This window comes from Poecilia reticulata, chromosome 4 (assembly GCF_904066995.2).
Source record: "Poecilia reticulata chromosome 4, P_reticulata-male-v2, whole genome shotgun sequence".
Classification (NCBI taxonomy): Eukaryota; Metazoa; Chordata; class Actinopteri; order Cyprinodontiformes; family Poeciliidae; genus Poecilia; species Poecilia reticulata.
The window spans coordinates 20,933,318-20,948,143 of record NC_088833.1 but is presented as its reverse complement, the minus strand read 5'-3'; the positions used below and the strand labels follow the sequence as shown (position 1 = coordinate 20,948,143).

The following is a 14,826-nucleotide window of genomic DNA, read 5'->3' as shown; positions in this document are numbered from 1 at the left end:
GCATATTTACTGTAAGAAATATGCTAAATATTTCCTCCAGCAAACATTAGTTTGCTACAACAAATATTTAGCATACTTGCTTTACTTGCAAATATGCTGTTTTTGCACTACAAATACAGCAAATATGCAGTACAAACAGTGTTTCTTCAACAGAAACACTGTTTCCAAATACCATCATTTTGTTTTAAGTGGTGTATTCGAAACATTTCTATTCATAAACCAACTGAAGTTGGGGTTGGCTTGTGGCTCAAAAGATAACCATTTTTGAGAACCTCTGCTTTAAATAATTCAAAGAAAGAAAGAATCAGTTCACAGATGAAACGGGTTGTGTTTCAGGGAAACGTGTCCGTTTCGACCAGTGGCAGTTTTTAACGCTGATTGTTTCAGTCCGGACTTCAAACTCTTGTTTATCGTGATACGGATCAGCTCAAGTTGAAGCCCTGTGACAGGAAGGAAGCACATTTAGTGCAAATGATTTTATTCATAGAACTGAAAAAGAGAAGATGTCCCTTCCTGCTGTGAGATAGAATTAGCTCAGCATGAATCCACTTTGAGTCACTTTTGTGGGTTCAATTAATCTCCTCTCCATTTAAACGACTCAAACAATATCATAATTACATCATTTCGAATAACTGCTTACAGTGCCTTGCACAGATATTAAAACACCTGATTAGTTGGGTTTTGTTTTTGTCAGTTTGCCAAGTGCAAACTACGAATCCACAGACCAAAACTGAACCCAAACACGACAAGCATTGCAGAAAAGTAACACCGCCTGTCGTCTTGAACACGTCTCAGTGCTGCATGGTAATGGCAGCATTATGCTGTGGACATGGCCTTCCTTGGCACTGGTTCAAATTCAATTAAAAAAATACTTCATCGATGCCAAAAGGAAATTAAAAGTTATTGTAACGCATTTAATTAAAGAGTTATTGTAGCAGTCTGTATCGCTAGGAATCTGAACAAGCCTCTGACTGAAGACGTTCCGTTTTTCTATGACAGTCTCACAAAGAGAGGACGCTGAGGATTATTCACAATTTGCTCGATTTTATGTAAAATCCGCCTTTGCACTCACAGGGAAACTGGCCGGTATCATGATCAAAGTTGAGACTTAATGCAGAGTTTCAAAGCCTTCCTTCAGACTAAAGCGTATAGAGTGCAGCATGCAGCGTATAGTGATGCTTTCTACCTGATCTCAGATCGTTCAGACTCCAGATGTGCAAGGTTAGCTGAGAAACACCCCAGAAGACTTGTGTCTGTAATTAAAGTGAAACTCGGCTGAGTGATTGCTATCTGAAGGCACGGATTAATGTGGTTGAACAACTCAACGTTTTGATCGGCTGGGCTCGTTACCTCGGCAGACAGTCTGCTTCATATTTACCAAAACCTCCAAGAGTTCAACACAGGTCATGTAAGTATCACGAGTCGTACTTGCAAATTGACTCCGAATGTCAACTGATCAAACATGACAACTTCAGACATTTAATTAAACTCCTCAGTCGCTACAAAGTTAGGTCATTTATTATCTCGTCATTTATTCTGCTTACAGTTCAGGGCTGCCGTTAAGACAAACAGCACTTTCCATTTCTGCTTAGTTCCAACTTATTAATGCCAGCTATAAAAAGGAAATGCATAAACGTTAAGAAAGGGATTACGTAGATTGCAGCTTTTAAGTAATTTAATAACTTACAACACAGAGGCTGGATGGAAGTGATTTCACTTACGGTAAACCTAAAATTTTTAATACTCCCACCGCAGTTTTCTCAAAAGGTGACTGCAAAAGCTTAATGTGATGAGAAATGACAGAATGAAAACTTGAGACAGAACTGATGTAAAAGAATGAGTCCAGTGAATATGTTGGCTAATTCGACATATTAAAAAAAAAAAAAAAAAAAAAAAGGGTTGCCGTGTTAGAGATGCACCGATCAGGCTTTTGCAGTTTTCTCAGGGTCAAACCTACCAATTTTGGCTTTTTTTTTTTTTCCTTTCTCCAAAATAATATAAGTGTCAAACCGTTATGTATGCTTGATTTATAAGGTGTAAATAAGTACATCCTGTCAGAGTTCACAAGCCGAGAATAGCACGAGCTCTTAGTTGTGACAGATCTTTTAAAAGCCCCGATCTGCCGTTTGCACAAAACCGGTTCGATTCCTTCCTGCGGCGGATGGATCGGTGCATCTCCAGTGCTGCCTTCTGCGCATGATAAGAAGCACCTTCATGAGCGAATATCCAACATGCAATGTGTTTTTACTTTGTAAGAAAATGCTGAAATTAAGGTTGGAATTTGGGCCAAATTAAGCTGTAGCTGCAGATCACCTTAGTGTCACTAGCGTTCCCTAAAAACGTGAAAAAACACAAAAATCAGAAAGGTTTATTGACTCGCCTTAACAGTAGGAAGTTCTGCATTTTCCTTTGTTGTGTCTACTATGTACCTCTACTTAGGTTTTTCTAATTATTTGTGAATTCGGAGTATAATCCGTTAAAGCTATCCCTACCATTATCATGTAGTAAATGAACACAACTGCCAAAGTGACGTGATCAGGCTTCTAAGGGGGGGAAAAAAAGGTGATTAGTTTCTTTCATCTGTATAATTAGACATACAGAGGCTTCAGCCACACACTCCTTTATAGCACAGAAGAGCTTTAGAAACTTATAACACAGGAAATTTTCTTTTTTTTTTCTCTCTCCTCACTAACCCACAAATCACCTTCAAAAACAGGCAACCCACATGCACACAGAGACTCACACGTTTACTCATTTCCTCTGAAATGCGCCCGGGGCGACTTCAAGGGCATTACTGTATGATAATAATAAAACAAAGCATTCAGACATCATTTAGCTTCAGATCAGACGCCCACACGTGGACAAGGTGAGAACAGACAGAGAGCAGTGGGACAGTATGTCTGTAAAGTCTCCTTAAGAAGCAGGGATCCTGTTGTTCATCAAAAGCGAAAGCTTCTTTTTCACGTCCGCAGACTGCGCACGGCTCACTCTCCACTTCTCTACATCCTTCCTCTTCTCCTCCTCCTCCTCCTCTTCTTCCGTCACTCAGAGCCACCAGAAGCGAATGTACACGATGAGCATGATGAAAAAGACGCCCCCTGCTGCCAGCTTGGCGTAAGTGGAGCGGGTGTTCAGGTATTTGGCGTCGCTCCTGTATTTCTTCGACAGGCTGGACAAGTTGCTGGCCTTGGAGTCTAGTGCTGCGCGAGGAAGACGAGGGAGGAGACGATGAGTGCAAAGCAAAAGCAGACTTTTGTTTTTTTTGTTTTTTTTAAATGACACGAGAGCAAACGCTTGACTCACCCGAGAGCGCCTCCCCTCTCTGCAGGACCTCCTCGATGTTAGCCACCATGATCCTCTGCACGTCCTGCAGCTCCGTGTTGATGCTGCCCAGGTTCCTTCTGGCTCGGCTGTCGATGTACAACTTCTTGGTTTTTTGAATGTAGGTGTCTGAGGAAACGGCAATCGTGAGCAGATTCCTACCTTGTGGTTAATCGTGATGCTCAGACTCATAACTCAGAGTTGGGGCTGCAACTAGCGATTATAAAAATAGTTGAAATATTTTTAAAAAATTATACATTTCAAAATTTTTATCATGTCAATTTTAAGTCATATTAAATGTCGACTTTTTGTGAATTAGTGAAAAATCACAATAAACTCAAATTTTCAAGAATGGAAATATGAAATATTTGGGGGGAAAAAAATTCATCGATTACAGCTAAAAATTTGTAATGACATTCATGAGCATGAGTCAATGTCTGAACAAAGCTGAATATTAAAAAAATAAAGATCAGTATGTTTAAAAATTTCAGAGCAGGTTCTTACATGCCGTCACTCATACTGTCAGTCTTTTGTTTCTTACCAAACTCGATGAAGGAGTAAGGACGGGACACTGTGGGGACCTTCTTTCCGTGCTGCTCGTGAAACTCTGCCTGCAGGTCTTCGAGGTACGCGAAGGCTAGCTTCTTGGAAAAGCTGGCTTCAGACAGCACAAGGTAGCAAACTCCCTGTTCTATGAAATAGCTGCGGGGAGAACCAAAACGTGGCTCGTGTTTAAAAAAACTCAAAGCGGCAAAAGACACGGTGAAAGAATTATCAAGTGTGGAGTAAGTAAAGTTCGTTCTGTGTTTGTGCAACTGTTTCAGGTTACATAAATGTTTTATTCTGATTACTGAGGATGGGGCCACTCCTTACTGAGCTACCAATTCATAATCCAGGGAGGAGTGAAAAAAATAAACAGTGAAAATAAGTTGCAAAAATCAAGATTTTTGCAACTTATTTAGGCTTGATGAGTTGATTCTGTTTATTTTTATTGAGCTTTTTTTCCTTTTTAGAAAAGGAATAAAAGAAGTTAAACAAAAAAAAGTGGTTTGGGTTCCTCAAGAGATTTGAATCTAAAAGAAAGTTAAAATAAACATTTAATTTGGTTTCCTCTTACCGTTTGTTTAAAAAAATAATTTAAAATAGACTCACTTATTTTAATGATACAGTAGTTTGAACTGCTATAAATTAGTTTGGTCTCTGTACGGATTTAGCTTCACTGCCCACATAGAGTTCTGAAAACATTGATTGGGCTTTACTTAATTTGGCATTTTTGAAAGAGAGAAAGCTAATGGTAGAAAACTATAGTTTTCCGTTTTGTTTAAAAAAAAGAAAAAAAAAAAGAAAAAAAAGCTCAATTCATAAATTGATTTTTTGGCAGTCAGCATTTTCACACTCACTGAAATGCCATCGATCCGGCCTCTAAAGTGCAGCGTGTGGGACTCTGCTCGTTGAGTTTTCTGAAAAGCTGCTTGGCCTGATTCTGATACTGCTGCAGGTCTCGACCCACCTGAAGAAAAATAGAAAAAAAAGAAAAAAAAGAAAAGAAGCTCTTATCAAATAACTTGGCGATTATGTTTACCATAAAACACTTGGATGCTGGTTTTATGAAGACCTTGACAGAGTGACTGCACAAGCAAATGTCTCTACGAGGGCGATAATGGCACCTTAACTACTTGGAAGAAAAACAAAAACTCTTTTTTTGTACTACATTTGCTCACTTTTTTGCCTTGAGAATGGATTTTAAATGAAAGACGATGCCATTTCTAACAGTGAGCACAGGGCCTTTTGGGCTGGGTTGGATAACAATAAATGACAGCGTTTCCACTGCAGCATCACAGGAAGACAGATGATGAAGCACAAAGCAGAGACACAACAAACCTTCTCGCTTCCCTTTTTGAAAGCACACAAGAAAGTAAAGAAAAACATGTTAGACTCCCGTGAAGCTATGCACAAAGTAAAACAGTTCATTTTGTTACAGAGGCCCTTAGTCAGTTTTCAGATTTGAAGTGTCGTTTTAAAGTTCTTAATTGTCATCTGATCCTTTAGTCTAAAATGACACAGCAAAACTTTTCATAAAAGAAGCCAAGATAACGTCAACACACCAATACTGACCTCTGGAGGCTCATACAGATAAAAGCTGTGTCAATGCAGGATGCACAGTCATGGTTGATGCTTTTGCCAGGAACACAAATGTGGCCGTGTTGCGTCGGTAGTTTTAACGACTTTAGTTTTTACACGTTTCTATGGTGTGGAGAAACGTTTTACATTTCTTAACAGTTGCTCTGAACTTACGTGAAGGGAGAGAAGAATGGTTTCTCACCATTAAATTACATCCAATGGCGAGAAAGCACAGTGCTTCAAGTTGAAGCTTGGTGAGGTTTAATTTTTTTTCTTCTTCTTCTCCACTTGCTTTCTGAGAACTGAGCACAGCTTCTCATTGGAGATAAGATTGTGGGAGTTCCTTGGCAACAGGTCTACAATGTCATTGAGGTTAACAATTAGTCTGTTTGTTTTACCTGTAACATTATTTCTACTAATGGGAGAATGCACCGACTTCTAAAAGATAGTTGTACTTGGAGGACGTTTTGATATTTTATTCATGGTAGTCAGGCAATGCGAGTAAGCATCTTCTGTTAAGCAACTTGTATCAATGGTTGATGTCTTACTGACGACAACACAAGACCCACGAGACCTTTTCTAAAAATTCCGATAAAAGTTTCAGTCTGTCCTTTATTTAAAGTTTCTATGTCGCCGAGGTTTCTGCTCGCATTGTACATTTAGAGGCCGAAATGTTTGTCTTTTCGTTATAAAATAGCTCAAATTTAGTCAAGCTGGATTGGAGAAAGGCCGTTTTCAAGTCTAACTACGACCCTCAATCTGAGCCAGGTGTGCGGCAGCCAAGAAAACACCTAAAACATTCAGGACAGTGGGTCCTGAGGATCAAGAAGGAAAAGCCCTGATTTAAAGCGTTTCACCGTAGACCTGATGTTTAGGGCCGTTGTTCTGCAAACTCCACCCATGTCCTTCAGTCCTGTATTTAGCTGTAGCCATCTGACAGTAACAAAAGTTAAAATTACAGTACATGCCACACTTCAGATTATCATTAAACACAATGTGTTTTCCATCCACTTTGAATTGGTCCATTTCATAAAATCCCAGTAAAATCCATTGAAGGATGTGGCAAAACGAATGATTTTGCAAGGCACTGGATTTATCACGCCGACAGAGTTATGTATTGATTTCAGTGACTCCAGAAATGAAGTTAATAGCTTTGTGTCAGCGTTGGAAATGAAACACAGAAAGTTGGTTTGAATAATAAAGCACACCTAGTTTTAGGGTAATATACTTTTGTCTGATCAATCCACGCAATAATCTAAAATAATCTTAATTTTGACCACAAAAATCTAAACTTAAGAACTTGCAAAACACAAAATTTGTACGACGACTGTCTACAATAAAATCCACATTTCTTGAACATTTCTTGTAACGTGATTCAGAAGTATATGCCATGATTTACAATATAAAAGGTAGATTTCTTTTCTTTTTAGTTGCATTAAATATTTATCTACATTGCTGTGCTGCCATTCCTAGTCAGCTTATTTATCAGAACTAAGATCTTTTAATGGAAGCCCTTTCATTTATCCTCTTTCGGTGAAAACGTCAACAAAAACTAACACCTCTGATCACAAGCACAGAAGATTTCACAATAAGAGAGACTGATTACTGTTGTGGGTAAAAAGCTGCCTGGTAGGCAGGCCTACTTCAAATAGTCATTCAGCTGATCAAACTAAGTTCAGCCCATTAGCTACTTATAATGAAATCTGAATGCCCCAGGATCCTTACATCTTGAGTAAGCCTGCCTCCTACTACTAAGATGGTCACACCTGATCTTTGTCAGCTAACGTGTCACTGCATTACACCCCCGAAGACATCAGCTACACGGGTAGAAATGTTGAGAAATTAACCTGCTCGTCCTCCTGCATTGAAGCGGCCAGCGGCAGACCGTCAGCCAGCCGAGCGATCATCGTCAGCAGCAACATCTCTGCAAAGTGTCCCGCTGTGTGTCCACGGCCCGGAGAAAAGTCCCAGCTGGTTGGCAGCAGCGTTAGCCTGACGGGCGGGCTATAAAAGTGACAACACCACAGGAGAGACGCGCTGAGCTGGCCGGAAACACTGCAGCTTTTAACGTCACAGTCAAATACCGCCGACGCGGAACTGAATGCGCTCACAAATAAAGTTCCGCATCACGTGAATTCCATCCTGAGGTTGTGAATGTTGAAAGTTGGGACAGTGCTGTACTAGTACAAAATAAAAATAAGTCGCCAGACAAAATAATTGATGAAATAAAAAATATTTGGAATGTCTTTAATTAAGTTGATCAGATATCTTGCTGCTTTCACTCAATATTGGTTTTAAAACACAAGAAAATATAAAAATAAAAAGTTACCGGCTTAGGGATTCCAGTCAACAACCAACTACAAAAAATGGAATATCGTCCTAGCTTGTAGCTTTTACAAAGAGAAGTCTGTTTCATCACTGAAATTCAGGGTATGTTACTTTATTGATTTATTTGTCTCAGACAGAATTAGTCTATTATCCATATCATTAAAAGAAAAATAAATAAGATTAAAAAGAAAGACACAACCTCCTATAGACTGCATCAAGAATTTAAAACATCAACAATCTGAGCTTTTGAATTCAAAGCAATAAAGAAAAAGGCATGAGTAAGAATCACAAAAAAATATTTATTAGTAATTTTTCAAAGGCTTTAAAACACAGATCACTCAGTTAATTTCCCTTTTATTTCTCAATAAGCACAAACTCATTAATCAACAACAAAAAGCAACATGTTATGATCTCCTTGATGTTTGGTAAGAATGTTCTTTTACATAACTGTATGATTCAATTTCACACATTGCCTTCACTGTCACAGTTCAAGTCAGTTAACGGTTTTAATAAAAATATATTACATTAATTTATTTTAATGTGAATATTTAACATTAAAACAGAAAAATAAAAATGTTGACCTGTTTCTAACGGATCAAAAATATGGCTGAAATTAAACCTGTATTAATAAAAAAGAAAAAATACTTCCCAGAAAGTCAGTTTGATCACTCATTTAAGTAGTTAAAAGAGTCACTACTTTCTAGAAATGGTCCAATATTAGAGAACAGAATAGAAACTAGTTTACCTGCAAAATTTGTAACATTTTACGTTTTTCCAAAAATAAATCTGCACATCTGATAACAAATAGCTGATTAGTTGATACGTGTGAAAGACGGTAACTGGCCTCATCGTTGCAGTACTGTGAACATAATCAGCAGGAACGAGGTAAAAGATGAACTCTCATTGTTTAATCTGTACAAGCTGAGACACGCCACCCATTAGTCAAAAATGCTGTGGTATTTCTGTAAGAGCAGCTGAGCAAGATCAGGAGAGCACGGCATCAGAGGGAGTCGAGGCGGCCCGAGATGCAAGCCCGACACGTCGGACATCAGCTGCTTGTTTACTCCAGTATCGAAACCTGTTGACACACACACCAAAATGGTTTTTCATGCAGTTTGCTGGTGAATTCCTCAGTCTGACTTCACTTTAAAGGTGAATATTGCGGTTACCACTTACCAAGTTTTATGGCGTAACGCAGGAGTTCTTGGATTTTGGACTGGATGTAGAAATCAGACCAGATTTTTAAACAAATATGTCAGAAACATGACAGGAGAGTTTGTAAAGAGGGACAGCGCTACCTGAATGGTTCGGGCTTTGACTAGATCTTTCGTCTCAAAGGCCGAAATCATCTCGTTGACGTAGCATCCCACGTAGTTATATGTGCTGCAGGAAAATAAATGTGTAGCCTTAAATTAAAACAATAAAATAACTGAACTATAGCAAAGAACTATGAAAGTGAAAGTTTACTAACCTGCCAACAGCTCCATTAGCTCCCATTGCCAGACCAGCTAGCAATTGCTGCAGTAAAATAATATATAAGATCTTTAGTTTTAGAGTGATGATCTGTGAGGTTTACATTGAATTGAACAAGCAGTGCACGGTGCCTTCAAAAAAGGATTCATCCACGCTACATGTTTATATTTTATTGAACAAAATCATTAATTGAAAGAGAGATGTCATTTGTTAACCCCAGTAAATATGTATTCAAATCCTTTAAATCAATTAATATTTTTTTGCAGTTTCACAACCTCACACTGAAAATTTGGGGAAAATCAGCAGAAAAGTTTGTTAAGCACTCCAAGAGTCCAGATGTTTGAAACAGTTGCAAAAGCGCTGAGAGAAGACATTATTCTAGTCAATGTGATTAAACAATTTAAACACCTTAAAAATCCATATTAATTCATAATGGCACTGAGAGCAACAGCGACACAAGACCAGATGAGTATGCGGGGGAAGGCTGACCTCGTCTACGCCGTACAGGACTGACCAGTGAGGCTGGCTGTAACCGACACACTGGCCAAAGTCCAACAGGTCGCTCCCACTGAACTTTACTCCTCTGAAGGAGGGAATGAGCTTCTCAATGTCTTCTATCACATCTCTCACTGGAACTGAAGAAAACCGGGGAGTGGGGAAAAATGTCAAATTTACAGCAGTAGACGCCTGCTAGGTCTTTACATGTGCTTAAAGACTAATTCAGCTCTATATTACTTTACTGCAAAGCACAAATCAAACCGCTGACCATTCACCCCCGTAAAGGATGGGATTTGGTAATAGTAGAAGGGCAGAGTTGGAGCAGCTGAAGCAACTTCCTGCAGAAATCTCCTCAAAGCCTCTGAAACAGGGAGACCAAGAAACAACAACACAGAAATGGTTGGATCTTATAGAGAATCGTACAGCAGCATTGATACATGAATTAAATCTGGAGGCAGATGCTAAAGTCTTATAGCATGAGAGATTAAAACAATGGTGTATGTCACACCTGCAGTTCTGGGCTTAAAGAAGGAGGGAGAAATGGCCGCTATCCCATCAGCTCCAATCTTTGCTGCGTGACGAGCCTGGAGTGGAAAATAAGAGTTAAGTTTAGTCAAACCAGAGTAATGTTATACTGCGATTCTAACACCTTGTTGCTGCACACTGTTGATCAACCAGCATAAAGAAGGCTTCGACACACACGTTACAACAAAAACATATTCAGCCATTAGAAAGTCCGAAATAAAAACGTCACTCTCATTAGCGAAACACTGGTGTGTGTGAATATTAATCATTACTATGCAGCAGTTACTGATGTAAGCTTAGCTCAACACTTGGTTTGTTGGTCAGTGGTAATTTGATTTCATCTCGCATTAGTCAGTAAATCAGCCAACAACTCACCAGGTCCTGGGAGTCTTTGAGACTCATGCATCCGACATGTATAATCACGTTATCCATTCTGTTAAGAGAAAATGTCAGAATTTAATATTTGCACCTGCTAAATGTAAATTAATGAGGGAAAAATTAGCCAACCAAAGTGTAAGATCGCTCACCTTCCCTTTGCTCTCAGACACCACTCCTCTGCCAGCACCTTCCTCTCTGCAACAGAGAGGGACATGCTCTCTCCGGTCGTGCCATTGACTGGAAGAAACATGAGGCATGTCTTAATCACACTAAATGGTTCACATTAAAGTATTTCTTTTTCACTGTGGAACATTTATCTAAACCTAAATGTTTTTTTTTATTTTTTTATTTTTTTGGTCAGTGAGGATTGCTAATTTATTTATTTCTGCTAATGCCCCCCCCCCCCCCCCCCCCCCCAAAAAAAAAAGAGGGAAGTTTATTTTAAGAACTTTTACCGTTTTTATAAACTCAGCAATGTCCACAGACTAAGACAGCTGCACTTTTAAACTGCTTGGGAAATCAAGGATGATGCTATGACTTTGTAATCTTCTGATTAATTAACCATCAATGACTCCAGTGATATCTACAAAGCCTAGATAATCTGAGTTGCAACATTCAATTTGGCTTTGGAAATTAATATGTATATTACGAATCGTTGGCTGTATAATATGTACGGTAAAACTTCAAATACATTGCTTCCTTGTGTGATATCATGGGAGAATAAAACATAAATCACTCCACGTGTCTGGAAAATAACTGTTTACCTCCACAAGTCTTGTTCATCCAAACAATTTCCAGATGCCTAAGTTCATCCATTCAAAAAATTATGTGCAACACCTCAGAAATGACTGGTCAACAGCTCAGGAAGCCAACATGTTTTGTGACAACCCCAGGACAAAATCAAAAGACCTCAAAGCTGGCTGAAGCTGGTGAGAGATTGCAATACTCCACAGTGAAGTGATTCCAGTACCGACAGACAGACAGACGAAAAAGCCATTGCTCCAAAAGCAACAGCACATGCATGTTGCAAACTAAAATTCAAATGCTTTGCTTTATTGACCATCATAACCTTTGGAGGAAAGGGCAGGGGGGGTTACTTCACTCTTCACACTAGACGCGCATCTGGAAACACAACTCTTTTGACAAAGGAATGACAGTGTCGACATATCAATCAGATAAATCAAGTAGCTATGCATTGTTAATATTGACTCAAGTGGGAACATAAAACAGGACAAACGTCAACAGAAGGCATCCCACTTTTAAACTTACCAAATATGCCCTTTATACCATGCTTTTCTGTCAAGTAGTCAACATAAGGTCCAATCACTGATAAGTTGACCTCACTGTTTCGAGAAAATAGGAGAAAGACAGTCCTACATACACGGTGCAATACATGATCAAACAGAACTCCACATCATGATGGTGGTCACACATCTTGTCAGATCTTTCCACACACACATGCACACACGTGCGCTATTCCTCTTTCCTCCTCACAAGGAAGTAGGAGAGACTCACACACACACGCACAAACTGGTGTGTGTTTGCGTGCTCTCTCACACACACACACACACACACACACACACACACACACACACACACACACACACACACACACACAAGTATCAGTCAGAGCTGCGATGGTCTGAAATGATAGAAGAGCTTCTGAAGGTTCCTTACCCTTGAGCATCCAAAGGAGTGAATGTGGCAGCAACCAGACCTGTCACCTTTCTGTCGTCACCAGGAGCCATGGCTAAGATAACAAGCTAACCTGTCAAACATAAAAGTAAAAGGAAGTACAACTAAACTGTGAGTTTAAAAAGAAAGGCATAGGACTGAGCTTCCTAATCATTTTTAGTACTGTTAGTACTAAGAAGAATACTAAGGCGTCTACTCAGTTCAAACACCAGAAAATCCCAACGTTGTTCCACTTATTTTTTTCCTCTTTTTGTTTACTTCTGGTATCTTCCAAAACAACTTGAGAGTACATACTGCCATCTACTGTGAACAACTGTACAATGGCATGCCATTTGTTTTCTCCCTATTCCACCAATCTGCTCCTTTGGATCACTGCTTTTCTTTTACCTTTTCAAGCCGATTGCTATCTATTTTAAAGTCAATTTCATCAGAAGATTTAATCCCTGGTTTGCCGGTGACACCAAACAGAATTATTTATCTGTATTAGCCCTTTTAGTCCAAAATATGCTAAGAAATTGTTCAACAAGATGATCTGCTCTGACAGTTTGTGTACACTGTAGCATTTCTAAGATGGCAACTGAGTCTGATCCCTTCACCTCATCTGACCTGACCTCTTTGTCCCCCTGCAAGCCAAAGATAACTGTGAAGATATCTGTTGCAAATATTTCCAACTGATAAGTCACTCTTTCATACATTTCATGTTTAAATTAAAATTAATTGATGCGCTTTCCTGATAGTTTTTAGAACCACCTGTGGTGATTCTGAGGTTAATATTTCCCAGATATGTTTCATTTTACCATGATTTTTCTTTAAATAACCAAAACTTAACTCCTTTTTAAGTTTATTCCCCAAGTTACCTTACTCTCTGTTCTTTGCTCCAATTGAGTCTCTCCTTTTTTTAAGTCCTGCATTATGCCATGTAATTTAATACCTTCAATATCTATAATATAGTGGGATCGCTGCAAAGCATTGAGTGGCAGCTCAAGTTAAATGTGGGACTATTTTGAGTTATAGATGTTTAATTTGTTACAACTATATGTCTCAAGTATTCAAGTACAGAATGCTTCTCATTACTGGGCTCTATAACATTACATTAACACAATCAGTTTGATTTTCAGAAGTGTTTACGGAGACCTTAAACTACTGAAATATATTACTCCACTTTCTCCACCATCAGCACATTCAATGCTTCACAAATGCTCTTTTACACTTTTTGAATGTTCTTTTGTTATTTCTCCATGGCCTCTCTGTTGCGCTCCTTCGTCATGATGTTGTTTGTTAATGTCCTCTAAAAAACCCCTGAGGCAACAAAATTTTTCAGCAACTTGGTTTAGCTTCAGTCTTCCAGAATACATATAAAATATTCAACCTGTGGAAAATTGCGTGGCATAGTTTGTCTCATGTGGCGTCTGCCTATTCGGTAACTTTGGACTATTCTCCACTTCTCTTGATTTACAATTTAATTTTAATTATGTCCACATTTATTCACGCATTTTGCCAATTTAATCTTCAACATGTAGATATTTTATTCCTTTAGTTGTCTTCAAGAAGTCACTAAGCTTTTCTAATTTTTTTTCACTATCTCCTTCACTCTGTAATAAATGGTGTTAAATTTCTACACCATTTTCCTTGCCTAAATACTTCCTGTAGAGTCATATCCTTTCAAAAATGTCCTGACTCTGGGCTTTGCTATAAAAACATGAGACAATAAAGCATGCGTCAACGTTCCCCAAAAACGTTAACTAAGCATTTTTGAAGATATTTCTGTTACTTAATGTTACTTACTATCTTAGTAAGTAACATTTAACATGCATAGGATGGTGAAAAACGTCTGATCTATCAATCAGGATGTCAGAAAAGAACACTGACATCAACTAATAAAATAAAGTAAATAAAATAAAACACAAATGTGTTAGTGGTTTTGAGTATTTTAGTGAGTACATAATCAGTTTAATCTTAGTGCATTACAGAATAACAAAAACGGAAACACGTTTGTTATAATATTCATATAACCAACATTCTATTTATTCTATATAGAATAAACAGAAAGAAAACACGAATAAACAAAAAACACATGAAAATATTCAATGCAGTTTCTGTAGTTTGTGGAAACATTTGACATATCTAACTCTCATCATACCTTTGCGTGTGATCCTCAATTAGACCTCTGGATAAATGCTATTTTCTGGAATGGAAGTTGCTGCTTATAATTTGTTCAGCCGGATTTTTCATTCGCCAGGGATTTGTTGGTTTGCTAGTCATGTGAAAATATCGGAAGTGTCAACTGACACCTCAATGGATCATGGGATGTGTAGTTCAAAAGTTACATCGAAGAAAAACACAAAAATTCTAAATATGTATCTAAATATAGATCAAATTATACATATCTTACCTTTCGATACATGCATGACAGTAAAGTAAAAAATATATATATACTATTTGTGTGTGTGTGTGTGTGTGTGTGTGTGTGTGTGTGTGTGTGTGTGT

General features: G+C 38.4%; 2 protein-coding genes across 4 annotated transcripts; both read right to left on the bottom strand.

Moving 5' to 3' along the window:
* Nucleotides 1-1,500: 1,500 nt before the first annotated feature.
* On the bottom strand, nucleotides 1,501-7,532 carry sec22bb (SEC22 homolog B, vesicle trafficking protein b). 2 transcript variants are annotated; one of them, XM_008407097.2, is made up of 6 exons: nucleotides 7,290-7,532; nucleotides 5,203-5,214; nucleotides 4,722-4,831; nucleotides 3,863-4,023; nucleotides 3,304-3,450; nucleotides 1,501-3,200 (listed from the first exon to the last, which is right to left on the bottom strand). In XM_008407097.2, exons 1-6 carry the CDS (start codon nucleotides 7,362-7,364, stop codon nucleotides 3,046-3,048), a joined length of 660 nt encoding a protein of 219 aa, XP_008405319.1. In that variant the 5' UTR covers nucleotides 7,365-7,532; the 3' UTR covers nucleotides 1,501-3,045. The 2 variants fall into 2 exon arrangements, with proteins under 2 accessions (XP_008405319.1, XP_008405321.1); XM_008407099.2 differs by lacking the exon at nucleotides 5,203-5,214 and having other exon boundaries at nucleotides 7,290-7,530.
* Nucleotides 7,533-8,049: 517 nt separating this feature from the next.
* On the bottom strand, nucleotides 8,050-14,611 carry npl (N-acetylneuraminate pyruvate lyase (dihydrodipicolinate synthase)). 2 transcript variants are annotated; one of them, XM_008407096.3, is made up of 12 exons: nucleotides 14,480-14,611; nucleotides 12,322-12,412; nucleotides 11,914-11,987; nucleotides 10,794-10,881; nucleotides 10,642-10,699; nucleotides 10,250-10,325; nucleotides 10,010-10,102; nucleotides 9,733-9,878; nucleotides 9,242-9,288; nucleotides 9,069-9,153; nucleotides 8,947-8,986; nucleotides 8,050-8,848 (listed from the first exon to the last, which is right to left on the bottom strand). In XM_008407096.3, exons 2-12 carry the CDS (start codon nucleotides 12,390-12,392, stop codon nucleotides 8,709-8,711), a joined length of 918 nt encoding a protein of 305 aa, XP_008405318.1. In that variant the 5' UTR covers nucleotides 12,393-12,412; nucleotides 14,480-14,611; the 3' UTR covers nucleotides 8,050-8,708. The 2 variants fall into 2 exon arrangements, with proteins under 2 accessions (XP_008405318.1, XP_081462587.1); XM_081606461.1 differs by lacking the exon at nucleotides 14,480-14,611 and having other exon boundaries at nucleotides 12,322-12,608.
* Nucleotides 14,612-14,826: the final 215 nt, after the last annotated feature.

Coding starts and splice junctions, on each gene's coding strand:
- npl (XM_008407096.3), bottom strand. CDS start 12,392: ATGGCTCCTGGTGACGACAGAAAGGTGACAGGTCTGGTTGCTGCCACA. Junction 9,154..9,241: donor GCTAATGGAGCTGTTGGCAG/GTTAGTAAACTT, acceptor ATTTTCCTGCAG/CACATATAACTACGTGGGAT. Junction 8,849..8,946: donor GCGTTACGCCATAAAACTTG/GTAAGTGGTAAC, acceptor GTGTGTCAACAG/GTTTCGATACTGGAGTAAAC.
- sec22bb (XM_008407097.2), bottom strand. CDS start 7,364: ATGTTGCTGCTGACGATGATCGCTCGGCTGGCTGACGGTCTGCCGCTG. Junction 3,451..3,862: donor TTACTCCTTCATCGAGTTTG/GTAAGAAACAAA, acceptor CCGTTTCCTCAG/ACACCTACATTCAAAAAACC. Junction 3,201..3,303: donor GAGAGGGGAGGCGCTCTCGG/GTGAGTCAAGCG, acceptor TTCCTCGCGCAG/CACTAGACTCCAAGGCCAGC.